The sequence below is a fragment of the Macaca mulatta genome, chromosome 9 (genome assembly GCF_049350105.2).
Source record: "Macaca mulatta isolate MMU2019108-1 chromosome 9, T2T-MMU8v2.0, whole genome shotgun sequence".
NCBI classification, from domain to species: Eukaryota; Metazoa; Chordata; class Mammalia; order Primates; family Cercopithecidae; genus Macaca; species Macaca mulatta.
Window position 1 is genome coordinate 80057444 of NC_133414.1, and position 25292 is coordinate 80082735.

Here is a 25292-nt window from a genome sequence, read left to right on the forward strand (position 1 = left end):
TGCCCTCTGCACTAGCATCTGCAAAGTGTATCCCACCTACCAAATAAGGTCACATGCCAGGGAGCCTCCAAGCCTGCTCTGGTTTCTAGTGGAAAAGAGTGACTGAGCCATGGGCACACACCACCAGCTGGCCTCATTCATAAGCCCAGCACCTCCTTCTTTAGTAGTTGTTCAGCAAGGAGCCTCAGTTGGGTTTGTTTTCCAACAAGCTCACAAGTGGGACCTGCAGTATAACACAGAGCCAGAGTGGACTTGAGGTCAGAAGATCTATTCTTATTCCCACTCCATGATATTATACAAACTGAGTGCCCCTGGGTGAGTCACATCACCCCTCTGAAGCCTCAGTTTCCTCATCTGCAAAATGGGAGGCTGATCTCTCATGATGCTACCTCACTGATTTGATAAGAAACAAAGGGTGAGAAATGCCATCCAAATATAAACCTGCGTCATAACCATGGATTATACTGTTAGAGTGGTCACTTAAGATTGCAGGCTCTGAAGTGGGCTGCATGAAAGTAGGCAGCACAGGAACAGCCACATATTAATACTTCTAGTTACACTTATTTTTATTTCCTAAGCACAAATTTCTTAGGGATATATATATATATAGTTTTTTTGGGGTTTTTTTTTTGTTTTTTTTTTTTGAGATGGAGTCTGGCTCTGTCGCCCAGGCTGGAGTGCAGTGGTGTAATCTTGGCTCACTGAAACCTCCACCTCCCAGGTCCAAGCAATCCTCCTGCCCCAGCCTCCCAAGTAGGTGCCTCAGCCTCCTAAGTAGCTGGGATTACAAGCATGCACCACCATGCCCAGCCAATTTTTTTATTTTTAGAAGAGAGTAGGCTTCACCACGTTGGTCAGGCTGGTCTTGAATCCCTGACCTCAAATAATCCTCCTGCCTCCCAAAGTGCTGGGATTATAGGCATGAGCCACCGTGCCTGGCCTCTTAGGGGTATATTTTATAACATGCATATCATATTTGTTCATACATGATTGAACACACTACCTGCTGTTGCTGATCACTTTACACAAATTAGGTCATTTAAGGCCTAGAGGTAGGGACCTATTAAATTGGCCCCTTTTATAGGTGAAAAAATGAAGGTGCCTCAGAGAGCCTGAGCCAACAGACCAAGGTTATGCAGCTACTGGGTGGAGAAGTCTGAATTGGAACCCAGCCTGTCTGGGTCAAAACCCCATCCTCTTCTCCACTACTTTATATTTCCTGGCACAAAAGTACATCTGTAATTTATAAATATATCATACTTTGCATATGTTTTATATTGTACATTAAATATAGTAAGAATCATGAATAGCTAACACATTTTGAAGGGTGTGCCCAAAGTAGTTTTCTGATAGGGCTACATAATTTTAAAAAGTTGGGACCACCTGCTTTAAAGTCTAAAGAAGGAGAAACACGAGGCTTATTGTACCCACAGCAGGGCTGGGACTGGAGTGGAGCAGATGGGGTGCACAGGGCACAAAATGTAAGAATTTTCAATAAAATTTTTACCTCACTCTCTGCGTCATGCGGGGTGGGGGGCCTGCCCCTTCAGCACTGGCAGAGAGTAAAGGGAGGTGAGGACGCCACAGGGAGAGGAAGGAAAAGTCTCTATTATTTATTGCTCCCAAACCGTTCAATTCCTTGCCCCCTGCAAAGCCCCTACTGGGACTAGCCCTCCTCTGAAGAGCTCCAAAAGGTGACAGAGGGTAAATCTGGAGTGTGGGCAGTGGGTAAGGGGGCAGCAGGATGACAAAAGGAAGATTCTTTGCCAGCTAGCTGGAGTGGACACAACGGAAGCTGAGTTTCAGTCAGCTTCGTGACCTTGAGCCTCAGTGTGCTCTGGTAGAAAATGGAAATTTAAAAATCCCTTTCTGGCCAGGCACAGTGGCTCATGCCTGTAATCCCAGCACTTTGGGAGGCCAAGGTGGTTGGATCACTTGAGGTCAGGAGTTCAAGCCCAGCCTGGCCAACATGGCAAAATCCCATCTCTACTGAAAAGAAAATTTGAAAAGTAGCCTGGTGTGGTAGTGCATGCCTGTAATTCCAGCTACTCGGGAGGCTGAGGCACGAGAATCGCTTGAACCCAGGAGGCAGAGGTTGCAGTGAGCCAAGATCTCACCACTGCACTCCAGCCTGGGTGATGAAGTGAAACTGTCTCAAAAATAAAAAAATAAAAATCCCTTTCTGAGTCAAAAAAAAAAAATAACAGATACTAGCAAGATCACAGAGAAAAGAGAACGCTCACACACTGCTGGTAGCAATGTAAATTAGTTCCACTGCTGTGGAAAGCAGTCTGGAGAGTTCTCAAAGAACTTAAAACAGAACTACCATTTGACCCAGCAGTCCCACTACTGGGTATGTATCCAAAGGAATGTAAGTCGTTCTACCATAAAGGCACATGGGTATGTTCATCGCAGCACTGTTCACAATAGCGAATACATGAACTCAACCTAAGTGCCCCTCTATGGTGGACTAGATAAAGAAAATGTGGTACATATACACCATGGAATACTACACAGCTATAAAAAATGATGTCATGCCTTTTGCAGGAACTTGGATGGAGCTGGAGGCCATTGTCCTAAGCAAATTAATGTAGGAACAGAAAACCAAATACTGCATGTCCTTACTTTTAAGTGGGAGCTAAACATTGAGTACACATGGACACAAGGAAGGGAACAATATGCACTGGGGCTTATTTGAGGGTGGAGGGCGGGGAGAGGATGAAGACTGAAAAACTACCTCTTAGGCATTATGCTGATTATCTGGGTGACAAAGTTATCTGTATACCAATCCCCTGAGACACACAATTTACCCATGTAACAAACCTGCACATGTACCCCTTGAACCTAAAATAAAAGTCAGAGAGAAAAACTAAATACACAAAATAAACAATAAAAATCTTTTTCTGGCTCCCTTGCAGATTACGTGAGTGTGTGAGGGGGTGATGCACCACCTTCAAAATTCTACATGAACATGAGTGTAACTAAGTACTGTGTGGAAAACGGCACTGCCTTGTACTCTATTGCCTTTCCACTGGGTTAATCTAGAATTAATTCTGGACTCTCCTCACCTACCATCCCTGTCCCCTTCCTACCTTCCCAACCTGATAACTGGAACTGGATGTGTGGGTGAGTATCTCATCCATGGTGACCTAAAGAACTGAGGTGGGTAGATTCTTCCCACTCTCACCCCAAACCAGCAATTCAGAAACCCTTTGGTTCTCACTGGTGCTGCCTAAACAGAATCACCATGGGCATCGGGGGAGGCACCAGGGTTGGGGAAAAGAGGATTGGCCAGGCAGAGAGCTCATCTGCCATCTCAAGCCTGACTTCTACAGAGGAATTCCCAAAGGAGACTGTCCCCTGCCCTAGGCTGATGGATATGGGAAAGTACCACACTCAGTGAAATCAATTCACACACAGAAAGTAAAGACAATGCGTGTATGGCTGAGGGAGACTGCCCCTATTTAGGGAATGAGAAGAGCATCCGAGCTCACACAAATGGTGGGTGGGGCACATTTTCATTTTTCCAGAGACCGGCTTGGAGGAGAAAGAAGCTCAGTAGCCACACACCCACAAACCAGCTCCCCAGCTCCATCCCAGCACCTGAAGATAGGAAGGTCTGAAAGTCTGCTGTCAGCAAGCATGCCTGACCTGTTGCTGAGTGTCACAGTGGCCCAAGAGTTGCTTGTGCCCCAAGAGTTAAAAAAGATGGAGGCGGCAGAGGATGGCTTTCTAAACCCCCAGTGCCAAACCTATCTTTCTCCACTACCATCATTGCCCCAGCCCTTCAATTGCTGGTGAAAGGCCAATTGGCCAGAAACTCAGACCCAAGGAAATTGTGTGTGTGTCTGTGTCTGTGTGTGTGTGTCTGTGTGTCTGTGTCTGTGTGTGTGTGTCTGTGTGTCTGTGTATGTGTTATTTGGGGAAGGGGAGTGACACTCTCTCTGGGTTTCCTCCATTCACAGCAGAAGGCCCACTGACGTCCAAAATTTCCAAATTTTGCAAAGTTGAAGAGGAATTTACCAAGCGTTTCCCTCACAGATCTCTCCTTTAACAGAGGATAAACAGGCCCAGAGGAAACACATGCTTGCAGTGGCAAAGGAGCAGCCGCAGAGCCAGGCCGCCTTCCCCACCCCGCCCCCAATCCTCACGCACATCTACTGCTCTTCCCATCAAGTTTTGCCACCGAGGCTCGCATCTGGAAACTTTCATGCAACCTGCTAAGGAGACAAGCAGGCCAGAGAAGCTGCCAAGCGGACTCCTCCCGGTCTACCCGCCCGCCCCTAGTGCGCCTCAGGTGGACGACAACTCCTGGGAATCCCGGGAGGACAGGAGAGTCTTCACCACCCGAGAGTTCAGGAGCCCAGAGGTCAGGCGATGCCCAGCGGGCACCCCCAGACTTTCCAACCCTCTCCGCTCCGTCCAGGAGCCCCTGTCCCAGCTTCCTTTTGGCCGCGCTCTTCCTCCGCAGCCCTGCGCTCTGGTGGCTGCCAGCACTGTACGGCGGCGCACCGCGCCAAAGGGCAAGAGCTCCAAACTGGAGCCGCCTGGAGGTGGCCTCCCCTCCCCCGCCGGGTTCCGTTGTTTATTTCTTCCTGGGGAGGGAAAATCACACAGCCTGTTCGTTTCCCCAGCCGGGATGGGCGCAGAGTCGGACATATGGGCATCTCGCGCTCCGCATCTGTGTCATCAGTCGCGTTTTCTGTGGATGCCTGCGTCTGTGTACGTGTGTGTGTGTGTTTGGGGCCAGGCGCTGGGAACAAATGTGCATTTGTTAAATTTGACAATAAAGTCCTACAGCGAAGCTGCCAAGATTGGGGCAGTGGGTGGGGGTGGAAGACAGCGGGGTGGAGGAGAGCTAAACTCTCAAAAGGCGAGGCCAAAGCGCCTGGCCCAGGTATTATGTTGGGAGAAGGTGAGGAGAGCAGCTGCTCCTTCTCGCGGGCTGTGTATGGGAGCGAGGGTGCATGTGTCCCTGTGAAGAGTACACACCGATCTGCTCAACATATGTCGCCACAAATCACAGTATCTCTCCCTCCTCCCACCCCCCGCTCCCTGCGCGGCTCCTGACCGAGCGCAGAGCAGAGAGGGGCGCTGAGAAGAGGCGCCGCTTCAACAGGTGTCTTGGTGCGCAATGCACCTTTTCACGCATTGACGGTCTCAGCCGCCGGCGGGGATAATGTGGACACTTTGTTTCCAGGCGCCGCGCGCGAGCTGCGGACGCCTAGGGGAGGCGGCCCTGAGCAGGGAGGGGGGATCTGGAAATAAAGACCTCGGGCTTTCCTGAGTGCCCGGGCCCTCTCTTCCCTTTGTTCAAAGACTCCCTGGGCCAGAGCTCCCTCGTGCGCCCTGGGGGGTGGCATATGGCGCCCTGTCACCTACCCAAGAAAAAGAACCGGCCACCCTTTCAAGAGCGCACGAGGTCCCTGGGCCTGGGGAGGGGGAGTCTCTGAGGGAACGGCTTCTCTCCGAAAGTGGGTGAGGAGTGCGCCTTATCTCTCCCCACCCTGCCTCCACCATCCCCTCAGCTGGCGCAGCAGCCGTTGGGTGGGGAGCTGCGCGCTGAGCAGCACCAGACTGCGGAAGCGCTCCAGCTCCTGGCAGATGAAATATGGGTCTGGTGAGCCCCTGGAGACCATATGCTTTCAATAAAAGAAGACAAATAGGACCGAGATAGGCCTTGCAGCCAACCTGTTATAAATGAGTGGCAATTGGGCCAATGTACACGGGGGCAGGGCCCCCGGGGGGAGGCCTGCTCTGTGCCAAATCCATGTGTCAGCTTCTGGGACAGGTGTGCCCAGGGGCCAGGGGCCAGGTCTCCCCCCTCCGGGTTTATCACGGCAAAGGTAATATTGTGCTAACTATGAGTAAACAGTCATTGTGAAAATGAGGGAGAGTTTATCAGAGGCGAACTAGTTGGGGGTGGCTTAACAATAAAGTTGTTCGCCTTAGGAGCAGGTGACGGCTGGCTGCACGGACTCCCGCAGTAGATGTTTTCCAAAGCACTCCACTTTACAATCTCTTGTAATTATTTATTAAACGAAATCTATTTATTATTATTTTAGCAAACACTGGAGACAGGTGGGGCTTTCTTTTCGTCGTCTCCTTTTGTTTGAAGGGCTGTTTGAAGTGGCCAGTCTCGGCCCGGGCAGCTCGCTCGCCAGATTTTTGTCTTCCCCTCTTTCACTGCTGAGCTGAAGGCGAGAGAAAGAATCCCCCTCCTCTGGCAAGTCATTAGCTATTCAGCTTCCCATGGCCCCCCTCCCTCCCTGCACAACTCTCAAAGAGCCCCCAGGCAATGCTAAAACTACCCCCGCCGACAAGAAGGCAAGAAGGCTGGCCGCTGCCTTCTTTCTTTTCCAATGTGCCCGCTGTCTCCAGGCCTCTGGCTACCGCCTCTCTCCGGGACCCCCTCAGCCTCCAGGCAAACTTAGATCTCAGGAGGTGTAGGGGTGCGGGAGTCCTGGAGGTCTTAGGGGCGGTGGATGACCAGGAGCTGCAGGAACAGACTCTGCTCTCTGCGGGAAGAGCGATTTCACAAACATTGCCGGTGCGCACGGAGTCATTACCGCCTGCGCCTCAGCAGCCAAAGGCACAGGAATTAACTTTGGAGAGGGGTCTATGCCTCCCCTGCAGCTGAGACAGAGGGCATGAATCCTCAATCTCTAATCCTCTAAGACTCCTTGACCTCCGGCCCTGGCCTCCTGGCTGGAAGAAGGCTGCGGGAAGTCCTTGCATCCCTCAAGAAGGCGGTTGCCCCCAGCCACCGCGCGCTCCTGGCCTTGGCTGCTTTTTGCGCAAAGCAGGAGTGATGGAGAACTGCAAGCACTGGAGGGCCCTGAGCCGGAGGGGTTTGGGGGAGGCTGGATAAGAATTCCAAGCAGATCCCAGAATTCTCTACCTATCAAGAAAGCTTGAAAGAATCCCCAGAGTCTTTCCTGGCATGGGAAGCTCACCCTGCCAACCTCCTCAGTATCCATTAGCCACTCCAGGCAGGCCCTGGCCAGAGTGAAACCCACCTCTATCTGAGGTCCACCTACCCCCATCTGAGGTCCACTGCCAGATGAGAGTCATCCACAGGCCTCTGGGAAACAAGAGCAGTACTTGGATCGCTCATGGCCAGGGTTCCCTCCATGGAGCTTAGCCAGGTCAGGAGAACCTAGAGAAGCATGGTTTGGATTTTCTCTCCCAGGCCCAAAAGCTCCAAGTTGGTTCTCTCCCAGTTTCTGATTTGCAGGTAAATAAATCAAGTAAGGCTGGGGTATGAGGCAGACAAGTTTGGAGGAGGAAGAGGAGGAGGAGGAGGAGGAGGAGGAAAAGGAGAAGGAGAAGAAGAAGAAGAAGAAGAAGAAGAAGAAGAAGAAGAAGAAGAAGAAGAAGAAGAAGAAGAAGAAGAAGAAGAAGAAGAAGAAGAAGCAGCAGCAGCAGAAGCAGCAGTGGCAGCAGCAGCAGCAGCGGTGGCAGCAGCAGCAGCAGCAGGGGCAGCAGCAGCTTGAATGGATGCTGGCTCCCCTTGCCTGGAAAATGGGACCATTACTTCTTTTCTGATCTGACCCCCAGACTCAGGACTTCCTCTGTTTTCTGCATTTTGGGATCTGTTGTTTTGCCTTGAAAAAAAAAATGTTTTCCCCCAAATCAAGGAGGGGTTGCTGGTTCAAAGGGAAAATCTGGGACTAGGAGTCTGAAGATACGACTTCTGTGTGGTTCTGATAGAACTTGCTGTGTGACCTTGAGAGAGTCACTCCCCCTCTCTGGGCCTTGACTTTTTCATCTTTAAAGAAGGCCTGGAATTCCCATTCTTTTGAGGAGAAGACAAGTTCCTAGCCAGTGGTGACCTAAGGGAGGAGCTGCAGCAAAATGCTACCCCGACAGTCCCAGATGGTCCCTTTGTTGATTCTGACCCTGGTCTCAGGCTTCATTTCCCTACAGCAAGGGAAGGAGCCTCTGCTCACAGAGCACCTTCTAAGATTGGCAGGACTGCGCCACACCCCCGCCCAGTCCTAGAGCACCCCTCTCCCTGGTTCCTGAGCACATCACCCTCTTCCTTGGAGGAAAATTTGCCCCCAAGCAGCCTGGGCGGTAAGAGGCTATCACTAGGGCAGACTCACAGACCTACCTCATCCCCTCACCCCACCCTACAGTCTCGAAGTCGAGTCCTGTCCCCTCCTGCAGTTTCCGGGAGACTCAGGATATCTGGATCCGCTGGAAAGTGAAGCCTTCCTCGCCTAAGGAGACTTAAACCCGGATACTTAACCCCCCCGGCCTCGGCTTCTTCCTCCAGGCACGATCGGGTCAAGAGAGAGAAGCGGAAGCTGCAACCCCTCACCCTGAGTGACCGGAAGCAGAAGACCACGGGATGTCCCAGGCGGGGACAAGAGGAGGGGCTGGGGAAGAAAGGAGGGATGATGAGTTCAGACTCCCTTTGGAAAGGTTTCCAGAGAGCGCTACCAGGGGCAACCCCAGGGGCTTGGGGAGTCCCTACCTTGTGCTCACTGTGCGATGCCCTAGTGATGCCGAGGCAGGGGGCTGGAGCAGGTGACTGCTGGCAGCCGCTGTCTGTCTGTGATTGGACCGAAGGACTAAGGGGAGAAAAAGTTTATCTGCTTCTCCCAGTGCCTGCACACCGTGATGGTTCAAAAGACACAAGGGGGAGGGGCGCCGCGGCTCTGCTTCCCAGCGCTTTGGGAGACTGAAGTGAAAGGAACGCTTGAGCCCAGGAGTTCGAGACCATCCTGGGCAACAAAGCAAGACCGCCCCTGCCATACAAAATAAATTAGCCGAGCACAGTGGCGCACGCCTGTAGTCTCAGCTACTCAGAAGGCTGAAGTGGGAGGATAGCTTGAACCTAGGAGATCGAGGCTGCAGTGAGCCGTGATTGCACCACTGCAGTCCAGCCTGGGTGACAGAAGGAGACCCTGTTTTGTTTTTGGTTTTGGTTTTGGTGTTTTTCTGTTTGTTTTTGTTTTTTTTGTTTTTTGGGGTTTTTGTTTTTGTTTTTGTTTGTCTGTTTGTTTAAAAAAAAAAAAAAGACGCAAGAGCTCACTGTGAACTCCTGGTTCCTTCCTCCCCTCCTCACACTTCCCAGAACTCTTCCTGTCACGGTTCCTAGACAGAATGCTGGGATACTATCCACAAGCTGTAGTAGGCTTGTAATAATGGAATGTCCCCTTGAGGGGTCCCCCCCACAGTCACCGCTGCCTCTGGAGTGAGATCTATGGGGGTGGGGTTCTAAGCGCCTCTGGGGAGGGTGAGGTAGCATTTCAGGGTGTGGCAGAGGCTCGGACACCCCCAATAGAAGGTCTGTGAATGGAAGGGACATAGGCAGGAGCTCTCTCAGTGATGGCCCTTGTCTTCCAGGATGAAGAGAGGCAGTGAAACACCAGGAGAGCAGGGCGTACTTTAGAATAATTCCTGGACCCTTCTCCAGGCTGCTAGTCAGGACAACGAGCTCCTGGTTGTCTCCGCCACTATCTTGCTATGCGATTTCGGACAAGCCATCTCCCTCACTAAGCCTAAATTTCCCCATGTGTAACGTGTGGGCATTGTACACTAGAGGCATCAAAGTCCCCTCCAGGACAGATGCTAAGTAAAGATAGGCTAGGAGCAAAGCGGTCTGGGGTGGCCAGACGAGAGCCACACGAGGCCCTTCTCACTGGGCGAGGCTCTTTGAGGAACTGAGAGTTGCTGGGACCCAGCCCGCGGCGAGAGAGCAAACAGAGCGGCGCTCCCCTCCCCCGACCCCGGCCCTTTGTCCGGAATCCAGCTGTGCCCTGCGGGGGAGGAGCGGGCTCGCGTGGCGCGGCCCCAGGGCCCTGGAGCTGATTGGCCGGTGGCGCGGGCAGCAGCCGGGCAGGCACGCTCCTGGCCCGGGCCAAGCAGATAAAGCGTGCCAAGGGGCACACGACTTGCTGCTCAGGAAATCGCCGCGGTCTCACCTCCGCGCCGCGAGAGAGAGCGCGACAGAGGCCCGGGACCCCATTCTCTCTTCTTTTCTCCTTTGGGCTGGGGCAACTCCCAGGCTGGGGCGCCTGCAGCTCAGCTGAACTTGGCGACCAGAAGCCCGCTCAGCTCCCCACGGCCTAGCTGCTCATCGCTCTCTATTCTTTTGCGCCGGTAGAAAGGTAACATTTGGAGGCCGCCGAGGGACGGGCAGGGGAAAGAGGGATCCTCTGACCCGGCGGGGGCTGGGAGGATGGCTCTTTTTGTTTTTTTCCACCTAGCCTTGGAATCGCGGACTGCGCCCAGTGACAGACTCAAGCTTACCCTTCCCTCTGACCCCGCCGTAGGATGACGCCTCATCCCTCGGGTGCGTCCACTGTCCAAGTGACCGGTGAGACGGAGCGGTCCTTCCCCAGAGCCTTGGACGACGAAGTGACCTGCCCCACGTCCGCTCCGCCCAGCCCCACTCGCACACGGGGGAGCTGCGCGGAGGCGGAAGGGGGAGGCTGCCGAGGGGCGCCAAGGAAGCTCCGGGCACGGCGCGCGGGACGCAGCCGGCCTAAGAGCGAGTTGGCACTAAGCAAGCAGCGACGGAGTCGGCGCAAGAAGGCCAACGACCGCGAGCGCAATCGAATGCACAACCTCAACTCGGCGCTGGACGCGCTGCGCGGTGTCCTGCCCACCTTCCCAGATGACGCGAAGCTCACCAAGATCGAAACGCTGCGCTTCGCCCACAACTACATCTGGGCACTGACTCAAACGCTGCGCATAGCGGACCACAGCTTCTACGCGTTGGAGTCGCCGGCGCCGCACTGCGGGGAGCTGGGCAGCCCAGAAGGCGGATCCCCCGGGGACTGGGGGTCCCTCTACTCCCCAGTCTCCCAGGCTGGCAGCCTTAGCCCCGCCGCGTCGCTGGAGGAGCGCCCCGGCCTGCGGGGGGCCACCTCTTCCGCCTGCTTGCGCCCAAGCACTCTGGCTTTCTCAGATTTTCTGTGAAGGGACCTGCCTGTCGCTGGGCTGTGGGTGCCAAGGGTAAGGGAGAGGGAGGGAGCCGGAGCCCTAGAGGGTGGCCGATGGCGGCGACCCTCAAAAGCACTTGTTCCTTCTGCTTCTCACTGGCTGACCCCTGGCTGGCCCAGGCCTCCGCGGGGGCTGCAGGCTGGGTTCATTCCCCGGCCCTCCGAGCCGCGCCAACTCACGCAGCCCTTGCTGCCCGCGCGAAGTGGGCATTGCAAACTTCGCTCATTTTAGGCCTCCTCCCTGCCACCACGCCATAATCTCATTCTAAGAGTACGAGAATGGTAGCACTACCCGGCCGGAGCGGCCTACCGTCTCGGGTCGCCCTACCCTCACTCAAGTCTGTCTCTCAGTCTCTTACCACCCCTCCTCCAATGTGATTCAATCCAATGTTTGGTCTCAGCGCTTGCTCCCCTTGCCCTGCTCCAAAGACGCTGCCGACCTTCTCTACTCCTAATCAGGTCCGGGGTTTCAGGGCGCCTCACTCTGCCTTAAAGCCACGAAGGCGACCCTCTGCCTTCTCCTCGTGCACTTTTCGGAGCCATTGCCCTCCCGGGGCGGAAGACCAGGCTATGAACTGGGAAAGCCCAGCCCGGCCAGGGAGCACCTCCCCAGCCTCCCTGCGAGCTGCGCCTGAAACGTGAGCTGCGCTGCAGGTGCCTGGAGCACCGCGCATGTTTTTTGTTTTGTTTTGTTTTTTTAATCGGTTTGTAAATTATATGATGTCTTTTGAAATCAAGTTTGGTACAGTAAATTATATGCCCCCCCCCCCGCGCCGTTTTACACATTTGTATTTATTAATGAGATTTCACAGCAAGGAAAAGTCTATATTTTGTATATTAGATTATTTAGGGATTGCTGGGTGAGATTTTAAGCCAATTAAAAAAAAATGGACCTTCAGGAAACCTTGGCAAGGTGACTTCATTGTGCGTTGGGGAGAGGAGAGCTACAGTCACTACAGTTGAGGAAGAGCACCTCTGTCCAAGGAGAGGGATGACACTCTTTCTAGAGGTCTGGACTAGAGCCAGGGCAGATTGGGTTTGGGGAGCTGGAAGTCTTATAAGTAATTATTGGTCCAGCCCCCTTTTTTCTATGTAGGGCAATGAATCCTCTTATTTCAAAGAGCGGTTTAGAAGAAAGACAAGCCTCCAGCTAGGACTACTGACTCTCACTTGCCGGCCCTTTCCCCAACTCCACCAGCCTAGCTCTAGAGCAACTGTCGGGGAAGGCAGACAGTAATAATTCAATTGCAGACTCAGAGTCCTTGGAAACACAGCTGGGCTGGGCATCCTAGGAATTTTCCCAAGGTGCTTAGAGGCCTAGCACATCCCCTGAGCATATTTTACTCAGGCACTGAGGTGGCTGTGTCTTGAACTTGTTGAGCTGAGCAGCCAGGAGCAAAGAAAGTGGAGTGTCTGACTGGAATCTCCAGCAACACCCCCTCCCTCATTACCTGGCAGCCTTGATTGAAAATTTATCAAGAAACTGTTCAAGGTTTCCAGCCACACCATCTCTCTTACTGGCAAGGTGGAAGGACTGGTGCAGCATGGGCACTGAAATCTGTCCCAGGAGTGCCAGTAGAACACCCCTACATGACTTCAGGGACCCTAGGACCTCAGAGAATATGGTCTAAGCTGTAAGGATCCACAGAGTTCGCCTGCTGCTTGGGAATAGGAAAGTGGAGGACAGGCACCCTACCTGCTAGTTGAACTCCAGAGACCTCCTTGAATTGGCCAGGGGTGTCCTGGGAAGAAGTGGGCCAACCCAGGTCGGGTGTGGTGCTGCCAGACCCCCGGAGCTGGTGGAGAGGTTGCTTTTCCAGCACATTAGAGTGCAAAGGTGATGTCTTCTCAGGGGTTAATGCCTCTTGCATCTCTTTCTCTCCTATGCCCTACCCAATTCAAATGGAAATTTTCCCTTCTCTACCATAAATCTGTAAAGTTAGCTCAGAGGAGACTTGTCTCAGTTATCAGCCGCAGGATTTGGGGGCGGGAAGAGGGACACAGCAAACAAACGAATGAACGAAGGTGTTGTTTCATTTTGTGGCTTTAATCTGGGAGGAGGAGATTAATGGGTTATTGATGACCTCTGCAATAGCCAACTTTCCACCTGGGGCACCGCCTGGGGACAGGTGTCAGCAGCTTGGGAGTTGCACAAAGCAAGCAAACACCTGTGATTTGCTGGGCGTTGGGGGTACGGGGTGGGCAGACATAAAAATCAAGAAGGTCTCTTTATCCTCTCAGGACAGTAGCAAGGATATAGACACAATCACTCAAGGCCCAAGAAATATTGGTGGTTGGGGGAGGTATGAGCCGCAGGATGGAACATCAAACTGTCACCTTGGGGCTGGAGTGCCGGAAGCTTGCAGGAGGAGGTGGCATTTGGGCCAGGACTAAAGGTTTGGAGAGGAATTCCTCAAGTGGAAAGATTCTTTTTCCTGTGGAACGCTGTGTGAAGTAGTGTTCATCTTCTAGGCAGGGGACTCTCTGGGTACAAACGGCCCCCAGAAGCTGGAGGAGCGTTTGCTGGGTTAAGGTTCTCCAGGAGGCAACCGGGTGAGCTGCGTTCTCCCCCACAGCCCAGTCCTTCTCCTGCTTTTGAGGGTGCTCATTAAGGAGCCATTAGTCACCCAACACACACAGACTGGTCCTCCGCCCCACAAATTAAAACACGCACGTTCGGGTTAACCAACTCAGCTGCTGGGCCGCCACCTTGGGTTGGGGCGAATTAGACCCCCGAAACTGTCAGCTCCACTCTCCAAGTCGGGAGAAGGCGGAGGAGGGTTTAGGGTTTCTCTGAATCAGGGGGGCAAAGTTTAGGGTTCGGTGCTGGATGAGCTCCGTCTAAGTGTGTAAAATCACGCTGCGGTGGGAAAGCTCGCCCATGCCTCTTTCCAAAGAACCCCTCAGCAAGAATAACTAGGAAACATTTCTAGGGATGGCCTGTCCAAATAGCTTTGCACCACCGCCCCCGCGCCTTCCACCTCTTGCAGCGTTTTGAGTCCTGGGGCTTTTAAAACCGCGCTGCTAGCGGTCTCTGCCCGGACCCTGCCTCTTCACCGTCAGCCAGCGCTTCTTCGGCTGCGGAGCCTGCTGCTGTCTGAAACCAACAGTGTCCGAAATCCGAGCAGGAAAGACTCTCGGGTCGAATGGCTCTTCCCCCGTCTTCTGCTTTTGTCTGAGCCCAAGACTGGCTTCCAGAAAAACAGCACATGAATCTTGCGTCTCCCTCCAGTCAAGCCGCGCTGGCACACAAGCAGGTAGATTTATGGTGCCCTGCCCCCATCCCACCCCACTCCCAGCCGGCCTCAGTCGGAGGACAAAGCGTCCCGGGGCCATTGGAATGCTAATGTCTGGGAGCCAGGCCGCTGGGCTGGCACAAAGGTAGGCGGGGCCCGTGGCGCACGCGACCCCACAGGCGCACACCGTCCCTTCTCTCCCTTGCGGACTACCGGGCCGTGTGACCTTGGACAAGTCTCCTTGCCTCAGCTAATCCACAAGAGAAGTTGGAAGGAGTTCCTAATACCCTTTCGCTGGGTTTCTGGGTGCCTACCACAAGACTGACACAAGGTGAACGGCACCACAGTCCCCTCAAGACTGGAAACTGTGAAAAAAAAAAAAAAAACCCTTCAGACCCTGAGACTAGAGACAGTGTGTGGGGAGGGTCTGGGGGATTCACCTGAGAATGTTGCACAGAACAACCGCTGGGTACATTGTAATTACATTTATGTAAGGAATACTCTCTGCTGTGTGCCTTTTCGTCTGCCCCCTTTAAAAATCCCTGCAGACAGATTTCCACAAAAGTGTGTGAGGAAGCGGAGGGATGGGGTCGGGGGGGTTGTGACTCTGCTAACTTTACCTGGCTGTTCTGTCTTCCAAGGGCCAAGTGAGCAGTGAGTGACTTGAGGCTAGACGCTTTATCTCCGGTACCCTCCTACAGCCAATGAGGAGGGCAAGGCAGTGTGGTCACATCCATGGAAACAGAGAAGATGACTCGCCCAAGGCCCTCAATCACTAGGCGAGTTATTGCAACAAACTAGGACTGATGCCCTGGTTCTAAGCTGGCAGTTTGGAACTCTTTCCTCTGTGCTGGTAGATAGGAGTAGATAGGAGCTGGTAGATGGCGAATCAATCTATAGTAATATGTCCTTTGACTAGAACCGGGTCCTTGGGGTCTTATAAGGTCCAGGGGTCCCTGAGCTTTGGCCTCCCTGTACCCCTGACGAAGTTCCAGGCTCCTGTCTGCTGCCTCTGCTTCTGGGATCAGTGGGCCAAGGCCGACGGAGCCGACGCCTGTCTAGCTGAGCCTGTCTAGCAATTGCTCTGAGATCCTGAAATGCGGCTGCGCGCCCCTGACCATGGTGCTGAAATGACCACGCAGATCCAGCGCGAGAGGTGCGTCTGGGAGTGAGGGGTTCTCTTACTGAAAACCACCTATCAACCCCCTCTGCCCACGATTCCAGTCCGTAGTCCTAGGGAGGCTCCTGCGGACATGCAGACCCAGAGGACTGTCAGGTTTCCCTAGTGAGAAGAGGAAAGCAAGGTCTCTGTTGCTACTGACTTGCCTTTCTCTCTGTGCACCTTAGGACTCCTGCCCTTATAAATTACGGAGCTAGAATTAAGTAACTAGCTTAGGACTTTCTGACAGCATCTGAGAGGCCTGAGGTGAACAACTTTTGAAGTTTAAGCTGAGGCAGCCCTAGCTGGGAGAACTGGTTTGGAACTTTGCCCTCAACAGGGCTCTCATTGTTTGGGTTACATGCTTTAGTTATTCCAAGAACAAAGCCCAAAGGAAATCCTCCAGATGCATACACAGGAGATCAAAGTAGTTAAGAGATATGATTTTAGAACCCCACAGACATAGGTTCAAGTCCCAGTGCTGCCACACCTCGTGGTTTTCAATTAAACCCCGTTGTCTCTCCTAAGAACTATTTTCCTCATTTATGAAGATGGGACAATAAATAGTAGCCACATAATTGGGCTATTGTACTGATTAAACACGTTTGTCCAGCCTTCTAAGCTTCCATAAATGGTATTTACTATAATTAGCATCTTTATTTGCCTCAAATTCTTCTCTTTCTCAGCTGAGCACAGTGTCTCATGCCTGTAATCCAGCACTTTGGGAGGCAGAGGTGGGCAGATCACTTGAAGCCAGGAGCTCGAGACTAGCCTGGCCAACATAGCAAAATCCCATCTCTACTAAAAATAAAAAAAGTAGCCAGAAAAATCCCATCTCTACTAAAAAAAAAAAAAAAAAAAAAAAAAAAAAAAAAAAAAAAAAAAAAAAAAATTGGCCAGGCATGGTAGAGCACACCTGCAATCCCAGCTACTCAGGTGGCTGAGACATAAGACTTGCTGGAACCCAGGAGGTGGAGGTTGCAGAGATCCGAAATTATACCACTGTACTACAGCCTGGGCAACAGAGTGTGGCCCTGTCTCAAAAAAAGAAAAATCTTCTCATTTTCCCCCATTTTGGAGAGGAAAGGGCTTTTGCATGAATTTGAATTTTCTCTGCACCCCTGTGTATTGTAAACTAGGAGAAAGGCCAAGAGTCACCCATCCCTTCCTGGTAAACTTACCCTTCCTGAGCCCTAGATCAAATGTCCAGATGTCCCTAGGGCACCCCAAATGAGAAGTCCAAAAATGGGAATCCTCTCCTGGTTCCCCAAGCTAATGCTGTCCCCTTCTCCTGATCTCACTAAGTAACATCCTTCATACTAGAAATCTGGGGTTCATCTTGGTCTCTCACTACCCATATCTAGTTAACCCTCAAGTCCTGCTGGTTTTCTTTCTCACTTTTTCTTGAACATGGCTCCTCCTTTGCTTCCTTATGACCACTGCCATAGTTCAGGCTTTTATCCCTTATCTGCAGAGACTACCTAACTGATCCCTCTACTTCTAGTCCTTTTTTTTTTTTTTTTTTTTTTTGAGATAGGGTCTCACTCTGTCTCCCAGGCCAGCATACTGTGGTATGATCATGGCTCCCTGCAGCCTTGATCTTCTGGGCTCAAGTGATCCTCCCACATCAGCCTCCCAAGTAGCTGGGATCACAGGCATATGCCACCACACAGCTAATTTTTAAAAACAATTTTTGTAGAGACGGGGTCCCACTATGTTGGCCAGTCTTGTCTTGAACTCCTGGGCTCAAGTGATCCTCCCACCTTGGCCTCCCAAAGTGCTGAGATTACAGGCATGAGCCACCACATCTGGCCCCACCTCTAATCTTGACACTCATCATTGTACCCTCCATGCAGCTGTCAGAGTTCCCATCTAATATGTGAATATAACATTATAACTCTCCTGTTTGATCTTCAAATGGTTTCCAATCATTCCGTAGGATAAAGTTCATGTTCTAACTGGGAAGAATTGTATAGTGTGAGCTGCGAATTTATATGAATAAGGCCTCAATTTCCAACTGATTCACTAACAATCAGTATAAACATGCACAAATTCCTTAATCTTTATTTCCGTTTCTTTATCTATAAAATGGGGATAGCAATATTGCCTTTTAAGGTTCTAGTAAGATTAAAGCTAGGTTGCTATAGCAGAGACTCTCAAATAATTCAACCTGAGGTGAATATTCTAGGTAGGTGGGGAGCTCTGTTCCATGACACCATCCTGGGACTAAGATCCTTTCATCTTCTTCCTCCACCAGCTCCCAGATCCTTGCCAACCAAATGGTTGAAGCTGCATTGCCATAAGTCCCAGCCAGTGGAAAAGGGAAATAAGGCATGGAGGAGGCTTACCTACAGTCTTAAAACTTACGCTCAGAGGTAGCACATATCACCTCTGCTCACATTTCACAAAGAGAATATGATCACGTGGCCTCATCTAGCTGGAAGAGGGACTATGTGCCTAGAAGAAGTGAAGAATGGATTCTGGCAGGCAATGGGCAGACTCTACCACAGCATCGTGGTCTAGATTAAATTGGATTACATATGCTATTATTATTTGTTTTTATCATCAAAAGTCAGGTATGCTTAGGCCAGAGTCCTGCCACACCAGTCTCTTTCTCATAATGCCTCATTTGCCCTGATAGTTACCCTCCAGGAGTGATGACTTGCTTGAAGTTTTCCCTTTATACACGCTCAGGTACCCCTTCAATGCTTTTTCCCCTACCCCCCACACACACTGTTCTGTCTGTCTGAACCTTCTCTCTTGTTTTCCTTCCCCAACCTCCAAAATGGATATCACCTCTGCCTGGGAGTTTTCTCTGCACTATGCCTTCCTCCTTGCTCCCTGCTCCCATAATACCCTGTGCATGTGAATATTGTAGCATTTTCCAGGTAGTGTAGTGATGGTTTATATGCACTCCTCATTGATCTGTGAGATCTCCTCAAGGGCAGAGACTATGTTCGTCTTCATGTCTCCAATGAGCAGAACACTGATTACCCATTTTTGTCTAAATCCCCCATATTTTATTTTATTTTATTTTTTTAGTTTTTTGAGACAGGGTCTCACTCCAGTTGCCCAGGCTGGAGTGCAGTGATGTGATCACAGCTCACTGCAACCTCAACCTCCCGAGCTCAGGTGATTCTCCCACCTCAGCCTCCTGAGTAGCTGAGACTACAGGTGTGCACCATCACAGCCAGCTAATTTTTTGTATTTTTAGTAGAGATGGGGTTTCACCATGTTGCCCAGGCTGGTCTCAAACTCCTGGACTCAAGCAATCCACCCACCTCAGCCTCCCAAAATGTTGGGGTTACAGGTGTGAGCCACTGCGCCCAGCCCAAATGCCACATGTTTTTAGAATGAATTAATGAGTGAGTGAATTGACTATTAATAAATGAATAAAAGGCATTGCAATTATTTGTTTAGAAATCTTTTCCCTCCCCAGATTGGCTAGCACATAAAGACCAAGGAATATTTGTTGAATAAATGAATGGATGAATGAGTCATATAGAGGCCCACTAACCCTCCTGCTTCATATCCTCCTCTGCACAAAAATAACCTATCCTTGACTGCCTATAAATCTATTTCAGAAGATGTCCCATATGACTAAGTGATAACAGATTATCACAACAGTACTGTATCATTGTTTCTGAGATCTATGGTAACAATGCCCGTAGTTCATGTGTAGTTGATTCCTCCTGAGAAACTCAGATCCCTCCTGAGTCAGTGGAAAGGGCATGAGGCTTGAGATCTATCTCAACTCCAGTACTTCATATTCTATTACCTTGGGCAAGTTGCTTAGCCTCTGCAAGTAACTTACTGTAGCTGTCATTTCTCCAGCTACAAAAATGGAGAAAAACACACTTACCTCACAGGATTTCATGAGATGAAGATGAGGCAGACTCATTATAGCACCCGTCTCATCTCTGTCTTACTCCTACAGATGACTAGCGAAGAAAGCATGAGCCAGACTGACCTTCCCAAATTAAGCAGGCAAGTATGTTGGGACTTGCCCAAGCACCCAAACCTGATCATTATGGAGATGAACTGAGGCTCCTGCTCTCCTAACATCATCACCAGCTACACTGCCTCTGTTGTACCAGTTACCTATTGTTGCATAACAAATTATCCAAAACTTAGCTCCTTAAACCAAGAAACATTGATTATGTGTGGCTTCTGTGGTTCAGGAATCCAGGTGTGGCTTAGCTGGTTCAGGCGTCTCATAAGGTTGCCGTCAAGGGATCAGTTAGGAATGTGGTCTTACCTGATGGCTTGACTAGCATAGGAGCCACTTCCAAGCCCACTCGTGTGGTTGTTGGCAGAATTCAATTCCTCAAAGGCTGTTGCAGTGAGGGTCCCAGTTCCTCATTGGCTTTTGGCCAGAGACATCCTTCAGCTCCTTGCCATGTTGGCCTCTCCATAGGGTGGCTCACAACATGACAACCGGCTTCCCTCAATGTAAGCAACCAAGGTGTAAAGGGGGGACATCCAAGCCAGAGACATGAATACCAGGAGGCAGAGATCATGGTGGGTGTTTTACAGGCTGCCATCACATTGGCAGTAACAGAAACCTTTGCTTCCAATTGCTTCTCGGCCTTCTGGCTGAGATCAAACATAGAAATCTTTGCTACCTGCTTTCCACACCCCAGAGACAGGCAGACAGATAGACACATGTACACACACACACAAGCACGCACGCACACATGCACGCACACGCATACACACATCACTACCTCCTCAGGGTCAAATATACCAGAGTTCAAAAAAAGAAAGCCCAGGTAATTTGACTCCTGGGGCTAAAGCACATGTCCCCAGTACTGGGTTGGCTTCCAAGAAGGGCCCAGGGGACTGCTATGTGTGCATTTGAGCCACCCCAGCTGATCCCTGATATCCATTCACACAGGCTTTCACAGGCTCCCTGCCCCCACTCCCAGAGGCATAGATTTAGGATGTCTGGGGCCTGAACACCGCACCCACTGAAGGGAAATTTACTGCCTCTAGAGAACCAGGGCCTGACTTGGGGTCTTGAATGCATCTTTTTCCCCTTTGCCTCTGCTTTATTAGGTTAATCATTGCTTGAATCGGTTGCCATGGTTTGGGCAAACCCATGGCGACTCTATAATGAAGCCTGAAAGACTCGGACCCCATTTATCATCCCCAGTGTTTGGGAGGCCCAGAGCCTCATTTGCCTCCCCCAGGGTCTGGGCACCACCCTTCTGCCTGGGGCCCCCAGGGCCCTTTTGAACGAGAAATGAACAGGTGGCGACTTGGAAGGGGAGAAAAGGAGACCCACACAGGTGGAGTGAGCAGCACACTGCACATTCCCCCACCACACACACACACACACACAGTTTTATGTTCCATCCCTGGAGTTCAGACACAGACCAAATGCACAGGCCTTTTGGTCTCTGACCTTTTCTTTCTGGGAAGTGGGAGGCAAAAGAAAGATCTTTAGTTAAAAGGGGTCTATGGCTGCCCTTAGAAATAGGGGAACCCACGTCTCAGCAGATCCAGGTGTTGTTACACCCTTTATTCCCTGGGCATAGATTGAGCAGCATTGCAATCTTGCAATAGGGACAGATGGAGCCAAGTCTAGTGAGGAACTAGAGGCATACAGAGGTTCAGCAACATGTTCAAGGTCACCCATGGTAGAACTCAGAGCAAGTCAAATGTATTATGGAAAATTTCAAAAGTAGAGAGAAGAGCACAATGAATTCTCAGATGTTCATCACCCAGATTCAAGAATTATCTACTCAGAGCCAATTATATTTCACCTACATCCTCACCCTTTTTCCCCGGCACTTTCTTCATGAATTATTTTGAAACAAATTCCAGATAGCATGTAATTTCCACAGTAAATCCGTCCCCAGTATCTTTTTTTTACTTAGCAAAATTGCATATATAATGCTGTAGCTGATAGTATTGAATCCAAAGTCAGACAGACAGCCTGGGGTTCAAATCCAAGCCTTGCCCCTTCTCAGATGTGTGACATTCAGCCAATGGCCTAATGTCTTTGAGGCTCAGTTTCCTTAACTATAAAGGGACACAATTTCTCATAGGGTAATTGTCAAGATTAAACAAAGTAACACAAGGCAAGTGCCAGCACCTGTGCAGAATAAATGGTGGCTTTTAAGATTTCCATTCTTGTGACCATTGCACCACCAGGAATGACTGTCATCCTGGCAGGAGGTCAGCTCTTGACCTCCAGTGTCCAGATCTCTTGGTGCAGTCCCCTGAAATGAAGGCCCTCTACCTCATCATCATCCCCTCTACCTGGCACTGAATTCTGACAACACAGACCTCAGCAGTGAACCTGGCTTCAGTTGCTGACAGCCCCTGGCATCCACTGCTCAGAGTATACTCAGTTCTGCACCATGAACCCCAGAGTGAACAAAGCCAAGTCCCCACTTCTGCTGCTCTTGCATCTCAGGCTTTCTAACCTCTTTCTAACCTCTGGTCCCATTTGTTAGCAGATATTGACATACCTGCCTGAGGGTTGTACATGTGTGTGCACTTGTTTCTGTGTGTGTGCTGTCACTACATGTGAACCAGCACATGCCTGAGTTTCCGTGTGCTCATCCTGTGACCTGCCCCCTTGCAGTTCCTGGTTGACTAACAGAGACCAGAGGAAAACTGGTCAAGCAAAGGCATGAAGGTATAAGCACAGCACTGAGACTTCCTAGAGGAGGTAGGGAGAAAACTCTGCAAAACGCATCAGGCTGAGAACAGAAAACAGGGGCAGGCAGAGGGCTCTTTGCAGGCTGTAGGCATGGGAAGGGAGGCAGCCTGCCTGGGTGCACTGTGTAGGTGAGGCCTGAGTCCCAGTAACTGACCTCTTCAGGAGAGGTTTATTCCAGGAAATCACCCACACTCCCAGGATCCAAGCTCTGAAGGGATCTCCGGGCTGAAACGGCATGTCCTCCCCACAAATCACCTATCTTAATGACAACTAATTTTTATTGAGAGTTTACTATGTCTAAGCACACTGCTAGTGCTTTCCATTTGTTAGTCTCTGAGATCATAGACTAATTATTATAATTATTATTTGCATTTTACACATGATGACACTGATATTGGTTAAATAACATGCTGTCAGTTACCCAGTAAGAGGTGCAGTTAGACTTGAACCCACGCTGTCCTGACCCAGAGCCAGTGCTTTTAACCACTGCTACTTTGCATCACTGATAGGCTCCCCTTTTCTTTTCTTCGTTTTTTGAGTTTGGATTTTTGGATACTTCCAAACATAGACAAAAGCAGAGAGAATAGAATAATGTGTCTTCATGTACCATCTCTTAGCTTCTGCAACCATCAATTCATGATCAACCTCATTTCATCAGTTTGCCTCCACCCCAAACCTGCACAGACTTTTTTTTTGGTGGAAAATTTTAAAGTGTATCCCGGGTATCTATCATCCCCCTGGTAAATTCTTCAGTGTCCATTTTTAAATGATAAGAATATTTTTAGAAACATAACCACCAAACTATTTTCACAATGCATGAGAAATTCTGAAACATGATCTAATATCCAGCCATAGGCAAAAGTCTCAAATTGTCTTTTTTTATTTTTATTTTTTTGAGATGGAGTCTCGCTGTGTCGCCCAGGCTGGAGTGCAGTGGCCGGATCTCAGCTCACTGCAAGCTCCGCCTCCCGGGTTCACGCCATTCTCCTGCCTCAGCCTCCCATGTAGCTGGGACCACAGGCGCCCGCCACCACGCCCGGCTAAGTTTTTTTGTTGTTGTTGTTGTTATTTTTAGTAGAGACGGAGTTTCACCATGTTAGCCAGGATGGTCTCGATCTCCTGACCTCATGATCCACCCGCCTTGGCCTCCCAAAGTGCTGGGATTACAGGCGTGAGCCACCACGCCCGGCCGATGTTTTGGGTTTTTTTGTTTGTTTGTTTGTTTTACGTAAAACAAACATCCTCTCAGCCTGTATTCCAGATGCCTGCTGGAGGCCAGGACCAAGGCTCTGGTACCAGCCTAACCCCAGGGCTTAGTGGGACCAGCCTTGAGCAACTCACCTCCCTCCCCTCTTGTCCCTACCAGCCCCCACCCAAAAGTATGGTGACCAGTCATCTTAGTTTGTCCCAGACTTTTCCGGTGTTAGCACTGCAAGTCCCGTGTCCCTGGCAAACCCAGATGGTTGGTCACCCTCCAAGGAGCCAGAATCCTGGAGCTTCCCCCAGCCCACTCCCAGCCCCCACTTCCTTGTAGCTCCAGTGTGGGGTCACCCACCAAGAGCAGGAGGAAACCACCACTGAATTTCAAGGGCCCTCAGAATGACAAATAATCTACCGAAAGCTTTCAGGGGCCCAGGTGTGCCTAGCTCTGGCAAGGAGAGAGCATGAAGCCCCCCAGTCGCCAGCGAAGAATCTGGGAGCTTTTCACACCCAGGGGCCAAATTCAGCAATCTCCTCCCTCCGTCTTTTCCCCTCTCCAGATCTAATGACAATCCAAAGAGTTCCTGATAGGGTTTTAAAAGATGCTCCTTCATTCACGTCCACCAACCATGAAAATCCAGCTCATTTGTCTCCATTCTTCCCCCTAAAGGCCTAGCCGGCCTAGGGCCTGCAGCCTCAAACCTGTCATTCACTTTTCACTTCCTTTTGTTGGATTGCCTTTATTTCATTCTTCTGTCCCCTCCAGGCACCCTCCTCTCCCCCTCCTCACTCCATCCCTGGCCTTCTACTCCCGCCCTCCCCCCAGCACTTTCCAGTCCCTGGTCCACACACAAAAAGCAGCAGACCAGTCTGAGAATTTCTTTACAGTTCCCGTGCTCTCCACCCCCACCCCGCCTCTTCTCACTCACTGCTTTTAAAAAGTGGTCGCAAAAACCCAGCAACAGCTCAAAAGGACTCCAGGAACAAAACTCCCTCAAGCCCAGGCTGGAAACGGCCTCAGGGACCACTGAGTCCCATTCTTTGGTTTCACAGCTGTGGAGGCTGAAGGCCAGAGAGGGGAAGAGACTGGCCCAGGGTCACAACAGAGATAGTAGCAGAGCAGGGTCCAGCCCCAAGTGTGCCAGGGGCTCAGCCTGGACTCCCCCACTTAGAATGGTTGGCCACACCTCTGTCCCCTTGACACAGACTCTATTCCCCGGTAGGACTCTAGTTGTCTGGGTCTAGAGTCGTGGTTTGAAAGCAGGGGACATGTCTAGGACATCGCTGTGTCCCTTGAATACTTAGCAAGTGGTAGGTGTTCAGTGGTGGCGGTGGTATTTTTAATAAAACTGAACTGAAGGAATGTGGGGGCCAGGCTGCCCCCTGCTCTTTGGGTCTCTTACTGGACATCTTATGGGCCATGGCTTTGCTGTAGGCCTAGGAAATAATGACTGAGACTCTGGGCCCAGAGGAGGGGAGGGGAGGTAGAAAGAGGTGTATATCTGGCAGGCAGACCCCTTTTCAGTCACTGCCTCTTGTGAGAACAAGCAACACTTGGGGCAAAGGAGAGAGGTGAGGTGAGCCCCCTTTCTTTAGGGGCAAGGAAAGTAGATCAGGAAACCTCAGCCCCCCAACCCCAACAAGGGCAGGGTGGTGGCGATGGGCATCTAATCTGTGACAACATGAAACGGGAGGGAGGGAGACAGGATCTCATTCCCAAAGACCTCAGTGAGCATCTCTGACCCTGTGCTAGCGAAGGGAGGGGGGTTGAGCATGGAGCCACCTTGGCCTCAGAAGGAGGCATAGGCCGGGTTCAAGAGCATACCCCCACGGGGCTGGGCCTCTCCTCTGCAACATGTGTGAAAGGGGCTACCAGGCACCCACCTGCCCAAGCTGGAACCCTGGTGCCACCCTCACCTCGCCTGCCTGTGTACTGTCCTCTGCAATGCCTGTGGATCCCGCCTCTGTCCTGCCTCTTGAAGGGCACTGTTCCCCAGCCACACAGGGGGTCCTGCCTGGAGCCTCCCCACCACCTCTCCCTCCAGGGCCAGCCACTCGCCATTGCC

At 51.1% G+C, this 25292-nt stretch overlaps 1 protein-coding gene and 1 long non-coding RNA gene across 3 annotated transcripts; one reads left to right on the forward strand and one right to left on the reverse strand.

Annotated features, from left to right (window-relative positions):
- Window positions 1-6027: 6027 nt before the first annotated feature.
- LOC114670130 (uncharacterized) lies at window positions 6028-8170 on the reverse strand. Its single transcript, XR_003719614.2, has 3 exons — window positions 8117-8170; window positions 7041-7159; window positions 6028-6194 (listed from the first exon to the last, which is right to left on the reverse strand). It is a non-coding gene; the product is annotated as an uncharacterized LOC114670130 (long non-coding RNA).
- A 1740-nt stretch (window positions 8171-9910) lies between these two features.
- Window positions 9911-14574, forward strand: NEUROG3 (neurogenin 3). Of its 2 annotated transcripts, none has more exons than XM_001109816.5 (2): window positions 9911-10121; window positions 10287-14574. In XM_001109816.5, the coding sequence occupies exon 2, from the start codon at window positions 10288-10290 to the stop codon at window positions 10933-10935; it is 648 nt and encodes a 215-aa protein (XP_001109816.1). In that variant the 5' UTR covers window positions 9911-10121; window position 10287; the 3' UTR covers window positions 10936-14574. The 2 variants fall into 2 exon arrangements, with proteins under 2 accessions (XP_001109816.1, XP_077802801.1); XM_077946675.1 differs by having other exon boundaries at window positions 9985-10121; window positions 10221-14574.
- Window positions 14575-25292: the final 10718 nt, after the last annotated feature.